The 20,458-nt window shown below is 41.6% G+C and overlaps 3 protein-coding genes and 1 long non-coding RNA gene across 8 annotated transcripts in view; 2 read left to right on the forward strand and 2 right to left on the reverse strand.

The window, feature by feature from the left end:
- Positions 1-2,170, forward strand: part of LOC110986775 (heterogeneous nuclear ribonucleoprotein K-like) — an 81,375-nt gene extending 79,205 nt beyond the window's left edge. For both annotated transcript variants that reach the window (XM_022248957.2, XM_087136488.1), the window contains one exon: positions 578-2,170. In XM_022248957.2, coding sequence (XP_022104649.1) covers positions 578-608 — 31 coding nt within the window. In that variant the 3' untranslated portion in view covers positions 609-2,170. The remainder of the gene's footprint in view (positions 1-577) is intronic.
- Positions 2,171-2,281: 111 nt separating this feature from the next.
- Positions 2,282-8,841, reverse strand: amacr (alpha-methylacyl-CoA racemase). Of its 3 annotated transcripts, none has more exons than XM_022248961.2 (6): positions 8,719-8,841; positions 7,398-7,687; positions 6,471-6,614; positions 5,468-5,628; positions 4,049-4,235; positions 2,282-3,470 (listed from the first exon to the last, which is right to left on the reverse strand). In XM_022248961.2, exons 2-6 carry the CDS (start codon positions 7,645-7,647, stop codon positions 3,055-3,057), a joined length of 1,158 nt encoding a protein of 385 aa, XP_022104653.2. In that variant the 5' UTR covers positions 7,648-7,687; positions 8,719-8,841; the 3' UTR covers positions 2,282-3,054. The 3 variants fall into 3 exon arrangements, with proteins under 3 accessions (XP_022104653.2, XP_022104655.2, XP_022104651.2); XM_022248963.2 differs by having other exon boundaries at positions 4,106-4,235; positions 8,659-8,833; XM_022248959.2 differs by having other exon boundaries at positions 8,659-8,833.
- Positions 8,842-9,088: 247 nt separating this feature from the next.
- On the forward strand, positions 9,089-20,267 carry LOC110986801 (mortality factor 4-like protein 1). Of its 2 annotated transcripts, none has more exons than XM_022249010.2 (11): positions 9,089-9,158; positions 11,901-11,947; positions 12,221-12,288; positions 12,573-12,662; positions 13,633-13,781; positions 14,495-14,583; positions 15,086-15,187; positions 15,475-15,566; positions 16,092-16,194; positions 17,110-17,179; positions 18,173-20,267. In XM_022249010.2, the coding sequence occupies exons 1-11, from the start codon at positions 9,128-9,130 to the stop codon at positions 18,340-18,342; spliced, it is 1,011 nt and encodes a 336-aa protein (XP_022104702.1). In that variant the 5' UTR covers positions 9,089-9,127; the 3' UTR covers positions 18,343-20,267. The 2 variants fall into 2 exon arrangements, with proteins under 2 accessions (XP_022104702.1, XP_022104703.1); XM_022249011.2 differs by having other exon boundaries at positions 15,107-15,187.
- On the reverse strand, positions 20,164-20,456 carry LOC147799028 (uncharacterized). The gene is made up of 2 exons (XR_015425295.1): positions 20,397-20,456; positions 20,164-20,359 (listed from the first exon to the last, which is right to left on the reverse strand). It is a non-coding gene; the product is annotated as an uncharacterized LOC147799028 (long non-coding RNA).
- Positions 20,457-20,458: the final 2 nt, after the last annotated feature.

Below are 20,458 nucleotides of genomic sequence, written 5' to 3' on the forward strand. Positions count from 1 at the left end.
GCTTCGTTTACTGACGCTGCAATGGAATCTGTCTGCGGGAGGAAGCATGCTTCATCTCTGTGCCTCATTTGCCACCTGTTAAGCAATTCCTAGAAATTAATACCACCACTTGTAAGGTTTTTCTTTTGCTGTTACTATTTGTTTTGCCGACCTCTCCCACTTTGTGCTGCCAGACAGTTGACCAACAGGAATCAGCCGAGTATTAAGCTAAGTATGGTGACACCTGTTGTAAGGGACCCTAAGCCTGACCCTGTCGGATCACCAGTGCAGAACTTGCCTTTCTGTTATCTAGCTTCAAGGCCGGCTCATGCTGACAAGCAAACGAGAATGTAAAATGAACTTCACAGCAAGGATGAAGGGGGATGAAATACAAAAGAATTGAGCTGGGAATTTTTTGTACAAGTACACCTGTCATGCCTGTACTTGCTCCGAGCTCAAAAATTACATCCCCGTACACATTTGACTTGAGTGAACCTGCCCTCTGGCTCTCGCACTGAATGCCAAATTCTCTGAAAAGAATCTTTCTCTGAATTTGTTAAAACTATTAGAATTGTTTTTTTTTGTCTTTACAATGCAGCGTGAGGCAGTATTCTGGACACTTTTTCTAAATGGGCAAGCGAGCTTGAGGGGCTTCAACACCAGCTGGACATCAATGCATCTGGCAACACATCTTCCTTCAGCAGGGAACACAGGATGTTTGTAATCGGCATTTATTGTCAAACTGGAGCTGCTGGCTGCTAGCAATGTTACTGTACATTGGAGTAAACCCAAGGGATGCATATAATGATAATTCCTATGAAAGCAGTTGATTAGTACCAAATGCAACCGTTTAGCCATTTTCCCTTCTGTTTTCCTCTAGCTTTTAGAAAAACATGTATTTTTGTGTGTATAATTTTTATCGACTGATTTGGGTTTTTTGCATTCTTTGAAGTGCTGCTTGTGTACGCAGATGAAATGAAATAATGAAGAGAATGTTTTGTTGAAATTGAGTCAGCCTCTGAAAATTTGATTGCTTCTAGAAGTCTTAATCCATGTTGGTATATTGACCGATGAGATCCTTGCATGGAATTGTTTAATTTTTAGAAAGGTTGTTTTCCTCACATTCGTCTGCCTCTGAAAATTTGATTGCTTCTAGAAGTCTTAATCCATGTTGGTATATTGACCGATTAGATCCTTGCATGGAATTGTTTAATTTTTAGAAAGGTTGTTTTCCTCACATTCGTCTGCCTCTGAAAATTTGATTGCTTCTAGAAGTCTTAATCCATGTTGGTATATTGACCGATTAGATCCTTGCATGGAATTGTTTAATTTTTAGAAAGGTTGTTTTCCTCACATTGGTCAGCCTCTGAAAATTTGATTGCTTCTAGAAGTCTTAATCCATGTTGGTATATTGACCGATTAGATCCTTGCATGGAATTGTTTAATTTTTAGAAAGGTTGTTTTCCTCACATTGGTCAGCCTCTGAAAATTTGATTGCTTCTAGAAGTCTTAATCCATGTTGGTATATTGACCGATTAGATCCTTGCATGGTATTGTTTAATTTTTAGAAAGGTTGTTTTCCTCACATTCGTTTAAATTTTTAATTTCAGCTTACATTTTGAATCGCAACCGTTCACCTGATCTGATTGAGTTGATTAAATTACCAAAATAGTCACAGTGAGGATTTCTTACTGAATTTCCAATGGACAAAAATGCCAAAAGTTTGATTGATTTGAAATCCCCAATTTGTAGGATTTGCACAATTGAATTATAGTTAGGTCATGAATTGACAAGTAGTTACTCAGTTGAAATTGATTGTAAGGTGTAAATCATTTCTGCTTCTAGTTCTGTATTATGGTCTCGGCTACATGTAGTTACCTCACTTATACATGGGTCATATTTACCAATGCATTGCATGCTTTGTCCTTTAAAAAGGCAAACAACTAATGACAAATGTAAATTGCAAATTTTAGTATGGAATTCATGTATGATAATGCCGCCCACCTTGTAAAGTCACGCCCCTCCCCTTTTTTCTATTAACAACAAAAGTAGCAAAAGGCATGCGAGATAAGATAAAAGAACAAGTGTAAATGATGAGAATGGCTGGTGTTTTCAGTTTTGACGGATTTTTCCTTTTTTTTTTACATGGAGTTTTGAGCGGAAATAAACCAGTGATGCCTTTTCCAAAGAATGTTGTTTGGGTACTTGATTAAATGCAAGGTAGTTTAAACAGCATGCACAACGATCGATGGAGCAGCATGAGATGAGGTAGTACCAGTAATGAAAGTCCACGACAAGTAGGTCCTCATCAGTAGTCTATTTGCCTCCCGTTCCTGCGGAGGTTTTACACATTTCCATACAGGTCATTGTCTTAAAAACATCGGCATACTTGCAAATGTGACAGCAAAATACACGTCATCCATTGCTTCAATACATTTCTGGCAAATTTAGAAACTGTGAGTTCAGGGTATAAAAAAATACGTGTACATGTATTCATGTCAGTCCGAAAATGCAGAAAGAAAAATAAAATGTGCATAAAATGATTGCAACTGAAGCAACTAAGCTGCATTGTTCACTGGCTGTAGTTTAAGACACTCCGGAAAAATCTTGTACGACGAAGACTTGGGCACAACGATCTCCTTAAAATTGCCTTTAGCCCATAAAAACCATAGTTTCAAGCTTCATTAATTTATCACAATTGATTTAATCCCTTGCCCTTAGCTTATGCAAAATGCCCTCTGATGTCACGATTTCAATAAAAGTTTGATGACTACAATCTGCTTAACCCAAAGAGGGCGCTGTGTAACCTAGCAATGCCTGTAACGGTGTACATGTAGTTACCACAAGATGACTATCCAAATCGTCTGCCATGGGAATCACTGAAATGGTTAGTTCTGGTGAGAGATCATGTGGCAATGCTGCTGGATGCCAAAGTCCAAGCTGAACCATATTTCTCCTAATGCTGTCCAAAGTATCAAAATCGTGCAGTTTCTGTCTTGTCTATGTACTAGCAATCTAGGATATTTTTGCATCATGTCCTCTGAAACTGAATATTTTCCAGGCTGTAGGAGAAGATCACAGCTTTGACTGCTGCGCCTCCTGTCCCACAATCCCTCTGTCTACCAGGCTCTGAATTTCATCCTCGCTCAGTCCCACTTCCAGGAGCACTGTCTTGGTGCCCTGCCCGACTGCCGTCTGCTCGGTGGTCCTCACAACGGCTGGCGTCCGAGATAGCCTGGGTGCAGGGCCGGGCTCCATGCCTTCCCCGTCCTCGGACTGCAGGAAGGAGCCTCCCCGTGCCTTGTTGTGAGGGTGTTCTGGTGCGTCGTCCCCCGTCAGCACTGGGGTCACACAGGCGTCTGTGCCGTCAAAGATGCGGCACCAGTCTGCCTGGGTTTTGCTGGCGAATATCCTGGTGATGACTTCCTTGGAGGACGGCCAGCTGTGGCGGTCCACTTGAGGGGGGAGGTCAGTCTCAGACAAACCAAGACCTATAAAATATATTTTGATATTTTCAAAAGAAAATCCCGAGACCCACTTTTTATGTAACTTTATACTCTTCAAATCATGAAAGCATAATTAATGTGCATTTTAATATCAACAAATCACCAAAGAAAAAGAAATCTGGGACTGCACAGTATCAAAAATTTTAGCAGTTTGCGCACCAGTCGATGCAACATTGAGTTTTTCTTCCTGGAACCTCACAGTTTTTATCATAAATATGGAAATTACAGTCAGCGCAGAAGCTAAACAGGCATACAAAAATGAGATTACTGAACCACGAAGGTGTATTGTCAAGGGTTGTAGTGAAACATTGAATGCGAGTAAAATTATGTTCTCACACTATCTCAGTTGTATATTGCTTTGGCTGGGTATGCTTTTTGGGCTGTACATTAAATTTCAAAAATTATTATAAAATGCAAATTCCCATTGGCCTATCAGTTTGGTTTTTTTTTTAATAACTGAAAAGGGTCATCAATCCAACAAATTGATGTGAGAGACAATGAAGTCTACCATCTGCTGTCTGCATTATAAATGACGAAAACTCTCCTCAATAACCCATCTGTACCTTTAAGCAGCTCGCTATAAAATTGGGGCTCCAGGGCTCCTACGGCCATGTACTTGCCATCTGATGTCTTGTAGGTGTCGTAGTAAGGGGCACCAGTGTCTAATAGACCAGTGCCCCGCTCCTTACCAGTCAAACCCAAGTCTCGGGTGGTCCAGAGGAATGAGCTGACATAGGCCGAGCCCTCAACCTATGAAAAAAAAAACGTAGGCGAAAAACTTGCAACTGACACTTGTTTAAAAATTTTAAAGGCTAGCTGTCCAACTAATTGCTGTCACTAAAATATTAATGTGTGCATTCTACATGTGCATACCGGTGAGGTTTAACATGTGACATTTTATGGGTATATTGAGAAAGGGCAGACAAAGTGGATATAATCTACTTGTTGTAACAAGTCACTAGATTTGGTGCCTTGAGTAGAGTTGAATCACTTTAACATTGTGAAACAAGTCAAGTCATTAGGTCAAGAAGTTGAGTCGAGTCACTATGCAGTCGAGTCGGGTCCAGTCAAGTACTGAGCTCGAGTCAATTGGAGTCACAAAATTTTGAACAAAAAAACAAATACAAACATAACCACATGTATGTTTTTAGTATTGTTTATTTCCATTTAGACATACTGAAAACAGATTAGGGTGACAGGTATCTAGTCAACTTTTAAAATTTGCTTCTAATTTTTTTGAAACTCGAGTTTTATAAGCTTGTACTCAAGTCAAGTCTCCATGAAAGATTCAAGTTAGCGACTCCAGTTGAGTCATTTACCTGTCAGGACTCGACTCAAGTCACCAAAAAAGTGACGAGAGTTGGATTAGAGTTAAGTAATTGACTCGAGTCATTACAGTTCTGATAATGAGGCAGAATTACGGGGAGCAAATACATTCAGTCATCTCTAAAATTTTCAAGTATGTTGTGTAGGAAGTGGTTAAAGATTATTCTAAGTTCACTTGCGCTTTTAATAATGGGGTTTGCTCTTCTAGTAACATATACATATATAACACTGGACATTCAGTGTTTGTCTGAGAGATCGCGAAAAATTCACTAGATTACTCAGGTGGGACTCAAACCCATGACCTCTTGTTTACTAGTGCAGACATCTTAACCACTGATATTGCCGGGGTCGGCTGGCTGGTCCGAGTCAGCTGTAGCAGCGGATACTTGCAATCTATTACAAGATGTATTTTAGGTCACTTGGGCTCGCTAACCAAAAACAGTTCATTTCAAGATTTTGTATGGACAAACAATCCTAACATAGCAGGTGAGGCTTGAATAAGCTGTCACAAGAGAACAATTAAACACGTGCCCTGCAGAACTGTAACGACTCACTACCAAGTTTGTTTGGTTTAATGAGTTCATCTGCATCATTTAAAGTATGTTCACTGCCAGTCCAATTATCACAGCCTCCAATAATCTGCGTGCTGTACCTACCATGTTGGCATCTATGACTTGACCTTTGCCCGACCGAGTTCTCTCCAGCAGTGCCATGGTGATACCTAGGGCACAGATCATCCCACCACCGGCAAAGTCTGCCATGGTGTTGACTGGTGGGGTAGGCTTCTCGCCTTCACGGCCAAAGAACGACAAGACTCCTGGATAGGGCCCAAGAGACAGTGGAAAAAAAGGTGGGGGGAATTTTAAACCAAGATCCCCAAATTGGATGGGAAACTGCAACCAACCTTTTTAATTTTGGGGGCTATGCTTGGAAATAAGTTCAACAAGGTCAGTTCCCTTGCCAGAATACCCGGGATAAGGTATCAAGAATTCATATCCTGGGTCTATTATCCCGTGGCCATGCAGATGTGAGCTCAAGCTACATGGAAAGAGTCTATCTGTAAAGTAGGTGCAAAATGGATTTCAAACTGACCCATTCTAAATATCTGTGAGCTCCCACTTCATATGGTTACAATTTAAAGCACTCATTGTAAGGTACCAGAAGTGGTTGTCGTACAAATCGTGGTCAATGGTGCAAAAAGTACAAAAACACAAGCAGCTGCCGGTATAGGACCAGGTTTTTTCGAGGATGCATTTATTGGTGTACATTTGTGAGGTGGCATGTCGAATACAGAGTAAAACTGAGGAGAGACGGAACAAAAGTGTAAATTCATCAGTGGTCATGTATGTGCTTTACAAAGTAAACAGGGGGTGCGTTCGCGCGGTTAGTCCTGTTAACATGAGTAGGATGCGTGTGCATTACACTCGGGAACAGGAATATACTCCCCCTCTAGCAAGAGTATATGCTTGCTGACCCTCGGGTCATACTCCAGCCGTTTGAGCGCTGAGAAGTATACTCGTGTCAATGTGAGTAGCTCGCTCGAACGCACCCTTGGTGTCAAAAGAGTCCACAGAAAGTTAAAGTGCATGACCAATAGACATTCTCAGCTTGGATAAAATTTCATTTCTCTACTTAACCTTTTAGGTTGTTTTATTTTACCCGAGAGTCCAATGTAGTTGATGTCGTGTCCAGCCATTTGCTTGAAGGGCCCTGACTGGCCAAACCCTGTCATTCTGGCATAGATTAACCTGGGGTTGTCCGCCATTAACACTTGAGGTCCCAGACCCAACTTCTCCATTACACCTGTGAGAAAAAAAAAAACAAATTGCAAAACATGATCTGCTGATAATCCGAAATTCTTCATATTACATTGCAGAGTCCTAAAGCTACACACTGTGGGAGAATGCATTACTAGGAGATGGTCTGGTGAAAAAAACCCAATCTGTTATCACAAGGTACATTTGGAATCAGTACTCAGTTACTACTTTCCTTCTGCACAATAACATGCTAGCAGGCTATGAACCCCCGAGCTGGACCAAGAAAGGGTGCAATTTTTCTAGCAACAGAGGCTCCTTTGGTGAGAATTGCACTTCGCTGGTTCACAAACGACTATGCATGTGTACAGGTGTGTCGTTACCAGCAAAATGAACACTCCCAACCTGCATGGCTCTTGTGAGTGAGGGAGTGCTTCTGCTTGAGGTGGATTGAATTCCAAATTTTTCTAGTTTGATCCATGCTTCCCATGGTAGGAAGAAAACCCAAGATTTATATCAGGACCTCAAGTTTTCCAAGCAACTGTTTCATGTCTACAACGATGGAATTTTTGGAAAAACTGAATGAGAAAAAGATGGCCAAATTTTTATTTTCACATACATATATTTATTCTTTCAATCCTGGTGATTCCAATCTTGAAAAATATGGAAACTCACACCAGTCTCACATCTCTTCAGAAAGTCTAACCCTTCTGAAAGAAGGCTTTATTAAGCTGACCGAGAGTAACTAGCGATGGAAGGCGGGGGGGGGGGAAGAAAAGGAAAGCTCCCTGGGGTCCCTTAGCCTGGCCCATCAGACCCATCAGATGTCTACCTGGTCTGTAGGGTTCAATCAGAACGTCTGCCGTCTTGCACATCCTCTTGAAGACCTGAACCCCCTCAGTTCTCTTCAAGTCCATACTGATGGACCGCTTCCCCCGGGACAAACGGTCCACGGTGAACAGGCCCTGCCCCAGACGGTCCACCCGGATCACTTTGGCCCCAAAGTCAGCCAGGACCATTCCAGCAAAGGGGGAGGGGGCTAGGCCCGCCAGTTCAATGACTCGGGTACCAGCTAAAGCCATGGCAAATGGATGAGTTTGTTAACTGCAGACACAGCAAATGCTGAAAAAAATGAATTAATTGGGAATAAAGCTTTCAAAATTGCAAATTATGAGTTGGATCTTTATTTCGGTACACTATGCTCTTTGAGCTGTAGAAGAGAGAAAAGGTAAAATAACACGATTGGTATGCCCAAACTACATGCATGAAATAACACTGTTTGGTTCAACAAAAGGTGGAAAGGTCACGACAGCCATACAGCTCTGCCAGGCCAGCTATAATCAGGAAATTTTGATAGAGCCCTAAAAAACCTCAAAAAGTTAATTTATTGAGGGCCCTATTTATTTTTTTGTTGGCTTTGTCCCGGTGGCTCTGTTCCTTGCTCTACGGGACAGTGCGGACATCCGGGATTCCTGCAAAATGACAGGTACTACACCGGTGAAAACAGCGACCTTGGCGACATACGCATGCACCAGCCAGTCCGAGGATTGGGTTATACAATCTTGTCTTTGATCTGTACGTACAAGCGCTCGTTGCAGTTGTTTTTACCGGCCGCGATGTGGTTGCTACCCGTACTTTTGTGAAACTCCCGGATGTCCATGCTGCCCCATAAGCCTTGTCACAAATACTGCATGGGTGATTTTGCACAATGGTAGAAAGGTATTGTGGGAAGGAAAAAGGGGAAATGTTTGCTCCTTTTTCCTTCCCACAATGCCTTTCTACCATTGTGTAAAATCACCCATGCAGTATTTGTGACAAGGCTTATGCTCAAGCCCACCAAAGCTTTAAAAAATCCCAGAAACCGGAACTTTCTTCCCTTGCACTGCATGAGGATTGCTAGAGAAAGTATTGAAATTCTGAACACAACTGGATAGCCTAGTTCTTTTCAAAGATTTTGCTGTTCCAACTTGGTTTTGGTAGGCTAACTAGTAAGGGGGTTACGGGTAATAAAATAAATCTTTCCAAAGTGTATGTAGGATTCATGCTAGCCTATTTGCTTATTCGCTGAAACTGAGGTCCAAAAGGCAGATTACCAATGGGGACAATGAGCCGACAGGTGGCAACAGTGTACTCCCACTATGTGTGCCGTGTACCTGGTCCTAGTGGGAGGCCCTGCGCAAGGCCTCTGCGAGAGATCACCAGGCACCGGCACCAAATAAGCGGAGGCCCGGTGGCCAGCAGTCTAGTGTAAGCATGCAGTGTGTGAGTACGTACATGTACTTCGCCAACAATCAGCGCAGCTAGCTTGCAGTGCGGCGCTTGTGCACATGTCATACATGTCAAGCGCGGGATCACCACTTTTGTGACATTTAGAAACAAAACAGAAAATATACATTAAAGAAATTGTATTTTGAGATAAATTGAAAATACTATTCCATTAAATAATATTTTTACTGATTTTTATAATATTTGAAACTTTTTCTGGTTACATATTTTGTAGTTTTACTCTAAGTACTTGAGATTATTTTTTGAAGTATTGAGAGAGACAGTAAAATTTCAAACATGGCGCCACCCAAGACAAAGTTTGCTGAAGGTCTGTTTGGTTTTAATTTACTGTTTGGTGTTTATTTGACATTCTTCCGGCACGAACTATGAATCAATACTACTTTGATGTGGCTTTGTGATAGGCGTAAATTTTATGTTTCATTATTTACCGAAAAGCTGAAAAAGCATTTGATCATAATTTAGGCCTACCAGTGGTATTGCCATGCGTGTCGGACATGTTTATAACATTATCATAGATTTGTCAGTGCATGGAGGTCATTGTTACGCCCCAACTATAGCGTCTGTCCCAACTATAGCTGGGACAGTCCCAACTGCAGTGCTGCTGTTGGGCTGGCCTAACTATTGTCGACCAATTTCTGTTGAAAATTTATCAATCTTTTTCAAGTGTATGGCATTTTTATGCTTCTCACACTTGGCACTTGGCAAAATATGGCACTTAACCCCTTCATGTCGGGAGGCGTCCACAGCCGCGGCTTTGTGTGAGGATTAGTGCATACCACACATATAGTCTATTACCATGCAGCTGCTGGTTCAATGGGGCCTGCTGCTGGACAGCGCTTGCATACTGGGCATACAACAGCCCAGCATCAGCAGTCACGGTCAAAAGAAACCCAGCGTGAAGGGGTTAATCATGTTAATCTATGACATAACATTGTATTTGTAAACAATATGACTTTGGAACATGCTGGGTGCATGCACACTGGACCTCTGTGCTGTAGTTAGGCCGGCCCAACTACAGCAATCTAGTTGGGACAGGTTTAGTTGGGGCTGATGCTGTATTTGGGGCGTACCTTTATGACTGCAGAATGAACATGATGAACGTAGTCAGGATAGTGAACAGGCATGACAGGTGATGTGTATATTTTGCCATGACTTTGGACTGCATTGTTGCATTAAACAGCCAGCAAGGCACCCACATAATCATGATCATTACCACAAAGCCTTTTTCACATTTCATGTGCGCAAGCTCAGAAGACTAAAACTGAGGGGAACAAATTCATGACAACGATGTTGTGAAACGTTTGTTAAATGTATGCTCGTGATTGTTAGTGTTGTTGAAAATTCGTTCCCTTTTAGCTTTTTCCACTTACTCGTGCAACATGGCGATGAAATGGGAAATTGGCTTACATGAAATAAAGGTGCTCCTAACTGTACGAATGAATCGCAGCCAAACACTAGACTTCAGCACATGCTGCTTGGGAGCCCCATTTCGGGCACTAGGCTTTATACACAAAACCAGGGCCCGAAACCGGACAAAAGAGCTGGCCTTGTAACAAAAGATTGCACTTGGAACAAAAGACCGAGCTGCTGGGAATTGCCAATATTTTTTCAGTTGTCAATAGTGGAGGAAATCCGTCATTATTTTGAGAGATTACATCACTGTTTTCAGGCTTTCAGCACGAGCGGATTACCACCGGGGACAAAAGCAATCCAGCACTCCAGGGATGAGCGATACATACCGCTGCACACTAATCTGGCCCCTGTTGAAAAGACCCAGTAGTGCACTGTGCCAGTTTTTGGAACAAAAGAAAATTACATAACATCACACAATCTGGGCTCTTTTTACAAGGCGGCAGGCCTGGCTGAAATACTCGGGCTTCAATAGATGTTGTCTGTCAGATTAGAGTAGTCACCAGACAGTCACTCTTGTGGGTGTAAACGTCAGTATAAAATGAAGCTATGATTTTTTGAACAATTTTAAAAATGGAAAATCTTGAAAATCACCCGGTTTTATGTTTTGCAACTTCAAATTTCAACCGGCAGCAAGTGGTTAAGGAACGAGAGTAACAACTTTAATGTAACGACAACACATAAGAGGAAAAGATGGCGGCGCCTAAGCAGTAGAGGCGCACATCACTACTTGGGGACTGTCCCTGTGTATTTGGAGAAGTCCCCTTATTTTGGGACCAAAAAACCAGTCCCCTAAAAGAGAGAATGTCTCCTTAAAAGGGGACATTTTTTCCCAAGTGTGCTTAGGTCAAAAATATCCACATGCTATTTTCGATTTTTTCTCTCATATTTTCCATTCTTATTTAGTTATTTAAATTGTTTTTATGAATTTTGTGCAATGTTGCGTGATTAAATGTCTGTTATCATAAAGAATTGATTTTCAGAAAATTGTTTGGATGCAGTCTTTCCCCACCCTTTAGGTTCCATTACAGACTCCTGCTTGTAATCGGAGAAGTAAATGGTAGAATTTTTTTTTAAACAGCAGCCTTGGTGTTTTCTTCTGCTGAATCCAATTAAGGCATTAGAAGGATCCCCAGGGCAAGGGTAGGATCCCCATGCCCACTTGAAAAAAAATTTGTCCCCATTTAGAGGGACATTCTCTCTTTCCAGGGACTGGTTTTGTCCCCAAATAAAGGGACTTCTCCAAATACAAGGACAGTCCCCAAGTTGTGATGTGCATCTCTACTGCTAAGGGAGCCGGATAACAAGTTGTGAGAGGGCACCATAACACAACTGGCAGATCTAGATGATCCAGTGCTCGTGGCCGACACCACAGGCCTGAACAAAAATTATCACAATGACAGAGTGACAGTGTGGTCAAGTGGTAAAGGATATGTCACATGGAACCAAGGCAGCTTACCTCATCAGGCACATCGTGTTCATGTTGCACCACTTTTGGAATTTGTTTCTTCTGTTCTCTCTGACTGCCATTCATCTTTTCCACCATCTTCCCTCACCTAGGCCTGTTAGATAATGCTGTTTAGTAGATGGGTTGATAGTTTCATCATCTTGAAGTTTTTTATTTCTTATTTATCATAAGGGGAGAGAGTTCTTTGTTTTCATGGACCACTGCTGTATGAAGCAAAAGTAAGTAAATACACTGGACAGCAAAAGAAACTTGCCACTTCTGTCAAAGGCAAGTTTCAAAAATTGTACAAAAATTGTTTATTTCTATGAAGTGAATTTTTATGTGTGGGCTTTGACAGAAGTGGCAAGTTTCTTTTGCTGTCCAGTGTAGTTTTGCATCCATAGATATTAAGAATAAATACAAGTTATTAAATTTTTCTGTAAAAAACTTCTGTATCAGTGCATACTGTTGGTGCTAAGAGCTCATTTATGTGTTTACATTTTTTTATTCAGTGTGTAAAAGCAGTGGTCAAAGATAAAACAGTCAAGTACTACATTCATTATAATGGCTGGAATAAAAAGTGAGTATACATATCCTTTCTGTATTTTTTACTGTGAAAATAATGATGCTTCCTTTTCACTGAGGCATATGTATAAGGTTCTGTTTTATTTTTATGGGGAAAAACAATGGTCCCATGGAGAAATTTGTTGAAGATAAGGCAAAAATCAATGCATCCTTGTGCAATATTTGCTGCTGTTATTGTTTGGATAGTGTAACAATGCTATCCTGTTCCCTAAGTCTGATATTGCCGATGGTCTAATTCCTGGAGGTGTTGACATGAATTTCTTTACTTTTATGCATCAGCTGGGACGAATGGGTTCCAGAGAGTCGAGCGCTCAAATTCAACGAAGCCAACCTACAGAAACAAAAAGAACTTTTCCAGGCCCATCAAGCGTGAGTAGAAAGGTCACTGTAGACCAAAGATCGTATAGTGCCAAAGGCGCAAGATGGATAACTCTGCCCAAAAGATGTAACTACCATGGGCGCCATTTGAGCAAGCGATACGCCAGCACAGTTTACGGTAATGCTTGGGCGCAGGCTCACCAGGTGCATGTGGCTGCCGCAGCGCCTGTGCATTAATGTGCATTGCGCAGGTGTATTGCTTGCTTAAATGGCGCCTATGCGATTACAATGTTTCACGTGTATTCACGGTGAAGTTCACCATCTTGCGCCGCTTCGCAGCGCTATACGATCTTTGCTGTAGACCCCTCGCGTTAAGGCGGAGTCAGAGGCTATTCTTTACTGTTTTAAATGAATTGCAGTGAATGCACAAAAGGTTTACTCGAGCCTATCCTAGAGGAAGAAAGAAACGTCCTCTAACGTGACGTCATACGCAGGGGGGTACATTGATCTTCGTCATTTTGGATCCTTCAAAATTTGCCTGGATTGTGGAAGATTCAAAAGATGCGAACACTGTCAAGGGGGATAAGTCACAGTAGCAGGGCTTCTGCTGTGGCTGTAAATTTCTGCAAGTGTTTCCACGCCTGGTTCGTTTTATACTTGTAAACAAGCGCACAGGCTGAAGTTTGAGTGACACGGCAGGAGACTTCATATCTGTTGACAGCCAGTTTTTCCTTTTGCAATCGAAAATGGACAGAACAAAATTTACCTGTCAGTTTTGACATTAGAACTGAATTGTTTTAATTGAAAAACAAAAATCCATCCCTAGTTATTATTCAGATATCTCTTACACAGAGAAAAACAAGCGCAAAAAGAATTGTTTTCTCGGTGTAGATTTTTGGGATGGGTCATTGAGGTCAAACGCCATTTTAACGGGGGGGGTGAAGTCTGCAGATCAGAGATTTTATCACATACCCTCAGAAGAGCTCAATCCATTCCAAACTGATTGTGATTTTATTTGTAGAAAAGCCAAGCGAGCTCGAGCCCAGAAGAAGTCAGACAAGCCCAAGGAGGTGGATAAAGAGAAGGAGAAAGACAGAGAGAAGGAAAGGGAGCGAGCCCCAACGCCCTCGGCAGAGAAACCTCCCACTAAGAGGACCAAAACTGAGACAGGTATGCCACCCCTCTCCCCCTGTGGTGAATGTGCTGTGAATCCCCTTCCTGGGTCTTTTTTCCAAGCATTCAACCTCGGTCCTGTATAATCCTTCAACCGTCTGTTTAAACATTGGATACAGCCTCGATCCTCCAAAATCCCGTTATTTCTTGACTGTGCTCCTTGGAGATGTAACCATTGCCTCATTCCTTCAAAGTCCTCAGAAAACAACTGTCTGTGTTTTGAGGCAGTGCAAAATATATCCATGAGCAGTGAAGATGGTTTTAAGTGTAATCCAGGTCTACACTGACCCATGGTTGAGCTTAAACAACTGAAGATCTGGCCTGAGACCATGATACAATTGATCCTTTAAAGCTATCTACACATTTTTGGGCAGGATGGGGTTAATTGTAAAATATCCTGTGCAGGGTTTTGAAGTGTTTATTAACTGTGATAGGTGTTTTGAGGGACCAGATGGTACATGTGAAATGAAGTGTAATGTGGAAGTGCATTAAACTGCTCACACTAGCCTTATCAACAAAAGATTGTACATGTACAGGGTTTTATCAGGCATTGTGTACTGCACAGAGGATACTTCAATGGTTTTGAAGTCTCTGCACTGGCAGATGTGTCCAGCCGTATCCTGGAGGTCAGTTTCTGTAACTCTGGACTTCATTGCTAGTTTCTATTCATCGATGGTTACTGATTGCTGGGCTCTGATTTTTGTTTCCAGCCGCAACTGCCGTGGAGTCTGTCAGTAGCACACCAACACCAGAGCCACCCAGGAAGAAAAGGGCACGGGTTGATGCCACTGTGGAGAACGTAAGTCTGTAATCAATATATAATGTATTGATCAGATGATTAGTGATTGGGTGGTTAAAGATTAATGTTTGATTAATCAAGGCATTATATAACAGATGATAGTGTATCAGTTGATTACTAGACACTGATGGAGATATTGATTGACAGATTGATTTATTGGTCAGTAGAAATGAATGATACTAAGGGCCTGATAGTTGGCCAAGCCAGAGCTCACTCCTTACCCTGCCAACTTTGAGTGTTTGTCAGTAAGGATATAACTGAAACTCAATTCATTAAATGTCCTATTTTTGATGATGTGAAGCGTTTATCGTTAGGAACTGTTCGAAGCGAACCACAAGGCCTGATGCAACACAGTAATAAGGCTCGCGAACAAAGAAAAAAACGGTCGAATTTGAGAAGATGGATCGGAACATTTTCAAAATCTGTTATGTCCAAGCAGTGCTGCCCCTCTGCAGCCAAACTGAATTTGCAGTAGAGAAAAGAAGTCAATAATTGATTTCAGGAGGAATCTTTTGTGAACAAGGTGGAGATCAAGGTCAAGATTCATGACGAGCTGAAGCCGATCTTGGTGGACGACTGGGACCTCATCACAAGACAGAAGATGGTAAGAAAGGGTTGTCCTTTTGAAGCTTTCTCATTTTTCCCCTTAAAAAAGGTTTTTGTGAAGGGTGAAGATTAATTTTGTTTATTCATGTATGTCTGTTCACAGGGTATATAGATAATATGTGTTAATTCCTAGCTGTAGCTGTCATCATAGATTGGATAAACCACTTCATACTTTGTTAAAGGAAATCAGTTAAACTTACACCTTTCACTTTGTTGCCCTTAACCTATTCCCCTGGGCCATTTTCCCCTTGTTATCCACCCCTTTGTCCTTTTTGTGGCCTGCAGTTGCTTCATTTACCTGCCAAGAATACTGTGGACTCGATCCTGGATGACTACGTCAAGCACAAGAAGTCAAAGAAAGATATCACACCATCCAAGTAAGTGTAGACATTCACAGTTTGTGTACATGTAGTTGTTGGACTCAAATATCAAGATATAGATGTTACTTAGCCAAGTTCTCTTTTCAGCCTCACATAGATGGCAGTACATTGATCTCTAGGTTCAGGTGCACATTTAACAATTATGTTGAATAAATGAAGTGTTGGGTTCAATCACATGCTCATCAGTTGACAAGACTGATGACTCTGTGTGTTGTGTTGGGTTCAAACGTGGCCTTAAAGCATCCCAAGATAATTATATGAAAGTGTAAGGAGAAGAGTTCAGCAGTGAAAATGAATTTGCATCATGAAAATATCATTCAGAACAATTGTGTACCGTTAAGTTTGGTGCCTTCAAGCATTTCCCGGTCATTTTGAGACAAATTTAGTTCTGATTCAACCGGAGACATTTTGAAAATTTGCCCGACATGATGCAGAATTTCAACTCAAAATGTATTTGAAATGGATAACTCAATTGTTTGTTTCTCATCGGTTCTAACGTTACCTATTTGACGTTCCCTCCAGAGAGAGTGCCATTGTGGAGGTAACCCAGGGCTTGAGGGAGTACTTTAACGTCATGCTGGGCACACAGCTGTTGTATAAATATGAGAGACCTCAGTACGCCGAGGTGAGACATCGAAATCCCCCCTCCCTTCCCCCCTTCCCCTCTTGAGAATGTTGTTGTTGGAACATTTGTTCGCCTGGCCCCTGGCACATGGCAGCATACCTCTGCATTGACAATTGTTGAGGTTAGAATGCACTGCTTGTAGCTCAGTGCACTCCAGGCTGGTGGTGCTACCTGCCCCGTTGAGGACTATCCCGTTGTCGGCAACAGACTTCTGCATATTCTGCACTAGAAGTGTGCCAGCACGCATACACACAAGTGAGATTGGAGCTAGGTAAAGGTCACGAAACAAACCCTGATCATGTTAATACTTCGAGCCTGTGGAGCGTAATATACCCATTGTTGTCATCAAGTCTCCTCAAGATTGTCATTGGACCCCTCATGATTATCACAAGACCCCACAAGAGCATCTCAAGACCTCCATTCTGAACTCAAGTCACAAGCTATTCGAACGAAAGGCAACAACAGCATTCCTCTGTCACTGTTCATCCTGTCAGTTGTGACTGGTCTTGTGATGGTCTTAACGACAACACTGAACGTACCACATAAAAATGCTGGAGCTCTAGGTTTACATAACGTGAGGCCAAGTTCCTTGTAATGAACTTCAGTCGAGTCATGTGGTACTTTTCCACGAGTGGGATAGACTAAAATGGTGTATTTCAACGTGGTGTATTTCAACGTCTTTCATGCTTCTTGAGAATGAGAAATCACTTTAATATGATGAAACATCCACAGTGAAATTTAGTTTAGTTGAAATGACATTTTTTTTGGTGAATTTGCAGATACTTGTCTTGAATCACTAATCCATCTATGAGTGGCCTTTACGTGGTATAAAAGATTAAGCTTCACTATAGTGTACAGGTCTCAGTATTTGAAAAAGTGAGTCTCATATTTTTATTGTTTGATTTACTTGCACAGATCCTAGCAAGTAGACCTGATGAACCTCTGAGTAAAATCTACGGGGCGCACCACTTTCTCAGATTATTCGGTAAAGAGACCTAATGGCTTATGACCATGATAGATTGTTGGAAGTTTTATCGGTGACAGCTAGTCAACCATTGGTCGATTTCACCCGGTACTCAGGATATATTATGTGCACTGATTACCAGGGAGAATCGACCAGTGGTCCGTAAATGGTCGCTGATCCAACCTGCCCTGGAATGCAGACTGGAAGATCCGAAGGGTTTTTCTACATCTGGGCTTCCTCTCTGTCTTTTATCTCCAGGCTTCAGTTTTTAGAGATGTAGTCACTGGGGTTGAGACCCTTGAAGATCCACAAAGCTTCATTTTCTGATGCAGACACATCTAATAATATTGAGGCTAACGTTTTAACATCTGGCCACTGGATTCTACAAAATAGGCATTTGAAACTGAGGAACTTAAGAGGAGGTCAAGGATCGAGAAAAACCCTGAGTTTTTTCCCAAATTGCAGCCTTGTCTTATACTTTGTGAGGCTCCCTGCCCTTCCATTATTTTGTAAAGGGGAGAATATGGGAACCGATCTAGAAATGGACCTTAATCATAGCAGTAAATATCCAAGCCTTATTAAATACCACAGAAGTGCCTGATGTACTGGGACATTGTACATTTGAGTCCCATCCTAAAAAATGAGTGACAAGTCATCAAAGCAATCTCTACCAAAACACAGCTTACGGAAAAAATGGGCTTCATTAAGACATGTTTTGTGAGATCTGGGTCCAATTTCATAGAGCTGCTCAAGCACAAAATTTGTTAAAGCACGAGAAAACCTGGCTTGATAATTCAGGTAACCAGCCAAAACTCCATTGAGGTGTCTTTGGTTGTCCTTTCTCTATGGTTAGAATGACAATCAGATAGAGTTTGAGCTGGTAACCTTTGTTCTTTAAGCAAGTTTTTCATGCTTAAGCAAATTTTGTGCTTAAACAGCTCTACGAAATTTGCCCCTGGTCATGAAGTTATGGTGGTTACACACACCAGTTTTGATGTGGCTCTCTGGTTGCAGTGAAGCTGGGCAGTCTGTTGGCCTACACCCCGCTGGACGAGAAGAGCGTGCAGCTTCTCCTGACCCACCTGCAAGACTTCATGAAGTACCTGCACAAGAACTCCTCCACCCTCTTCAGCACCAGCGACTACGAGACGGCGCCACCAGAGTACCACCGCAAGGCCCTCTGAAGATGCGATTGATGGAGTCGGTGCTGTTCATTCATCCCCACCTGCTTTCGTCGGCCTGCGCGACACAATTTCTTCAACTCCTCATAAATTAATGTGAGCAGTAATCGGGGTCAACCGTTTCTTGTTCACCATGAAACGTGCACAGAATGGACTTACACTAAGGTAGTCAATTACCCACAAGGCTCTGTAACACCTGTACTTTACACGTTTCAGTGGAGGGCATAAAGCCCTTTCCTTCACCCTGTTAGGTGCTGGTGACAAGTGAATCTATGTTGCTGTATACAGCTTTGCTGGGGTCGTATTGAATGGGGCTAATTCCTTCCTGGTCGAAGGTCAACGAAAAAGTCCCTACAGTGTCGAAGTCTGTTCAGAAAGTTCAGAGGGAGGAAAGTAGATCTAAATCCCGCAACTAATCCAAGCCTGACTGAGCCTGACTATAGCCTTGAGGATCGGGAATTTAGCCCACTTTTTAATACCCTAATGATGCCATTCTTGGATGATGGGAACAGTCTTGCCAGGCCCAGGTGTAGGTCCAGGTATGGGATGTTTCCGAATCCCAGCATCATCTCAGGATGTGGCTTCTTGCCTTTTATTTTCCTGAACTTTGTTTTCCAAAAGAAAGCCACCTGTTTCAATGCAGTTTCTTTATTTTTTGTTGCAGAAATGTTCAATAGTCTAATGTAGGAACAAAGTTTGGAGATTTTTTACTGTGTTCCTGAAATGTTGAAAATTAATTTAAAGCCAAAATTGAGGCCAGAGTAGGAGATGAAGCCCAAATTTAAAACATGGCTTCAAGCTCCCCCCCCAAAAAAAAACAACTCCAGAAGGGGCTGTTGTTTAAATTGAAGTCAGAACTTGAACTTTTCACTGGTATGGATTCAAGCTTTCCCTTTTTTACCGATTTGGCTAGGACTTTGATCCAAAATTACTGTCAATTCTGAAATGTGGATGAAAATGAGCAATCACATTCACTCTACAATGATTGAGGTTGCTAATTTGTCACAGGGAGGTGTCTTTTTTTTGGCCATTGTACACACCAGTCAACTCGAGCAAAACATCAGACTTGAACATGTCCCTTTGGAAAGGAGATTGGCAAATCTTTGCATTTCATTTCTAATCTTTGTACAGATTTGTAAATTTTTTAATCATTGTACTCCTAGAAACTGAATTTCAGAGTTGGGAAATATCCTCCTTCGTCTTAAATACTTTATACCATCTTCAGAAGTAGCCTCAAGAATTTTTATTCTCCTTTTGCAAATGCACAGTTTGTAAATGACGCCATGTTTGTGATGGAGAAGTGTCGTCTTGCTAGTTGTGTAAAGGACCAATTACTGCTTTGCAAAGAAGGTTGGTTTCTGAAGGAAGTTGTGCACCTTCTCAAAGATTCAGACTTAAGAAAATCGCAGGTTTTGAATGCATTTAGATGCAATTGGGCTAGCTCAGAATCATGAAGGTATTATGAAAGTGTTTATGTTAACACCAGAGTTGAAGGCGATTGTATTCTCCCCCGTGTTGCCAAAAGTAGGTTGTGCCCCGACATATTAAATTCAGTGAATTGACACCTCTAGGGCGAGGGTAAAACCAAGATATTCAGCTCTCCATTATTGATGAGAGTTCGTCACTGTTGTACTGAAGACAGGAATTGAAGTTTAGATACGTGTAGCTGAAACCAATCCACTTTTTAAAAAAATGCTTTTGTATTACTGCGCATAACCTTGATGGGGGAAAAATTCAAATTTCCGACTTGCGTCCTTTAAGGTGTGGCGATTAATTGCTTAACTCGATAAATTATTGACATACAGGTAGCTGAAACTAAACCACTCTTTGTGAAATTCTTTTTTTACTCTGTACGACCTTTTTCATCAATATGTAAATACAAGTAAGTCGTAGCTGTAACGTGTAAATTAAACACAAAGCAAACAAAACTCTTTCAACTTTTCCTTGTCTTTGATTATATAAAAATTCTGTCGTCGTTTGTAACAAATGCAAAACGAAACATCTGGCACAAGTTTAAATTCTGCCCATGAAGCTGCTTCTTTCACGTCAAATCGAACCTACCTTGAAGTTTTTATATGTACATTGTTTCGTCAACTGCAGAATCTGACACATTTACACA

Source organism: Acanthaster planci, linkage group LG05 (genome assembly GCF_054643075.1).
Source record: "Acanthaster planci isolate LZ-2023a linkage group LG05, COTS_SCS, whole genome shotgun sequence".
Lineage (NCBI taxonomy): Eukaryota > Metazoa > Echinodermata > Asteroidea > Valvatida > Acanthasteridae > Acanthaster > Acanthaster planci.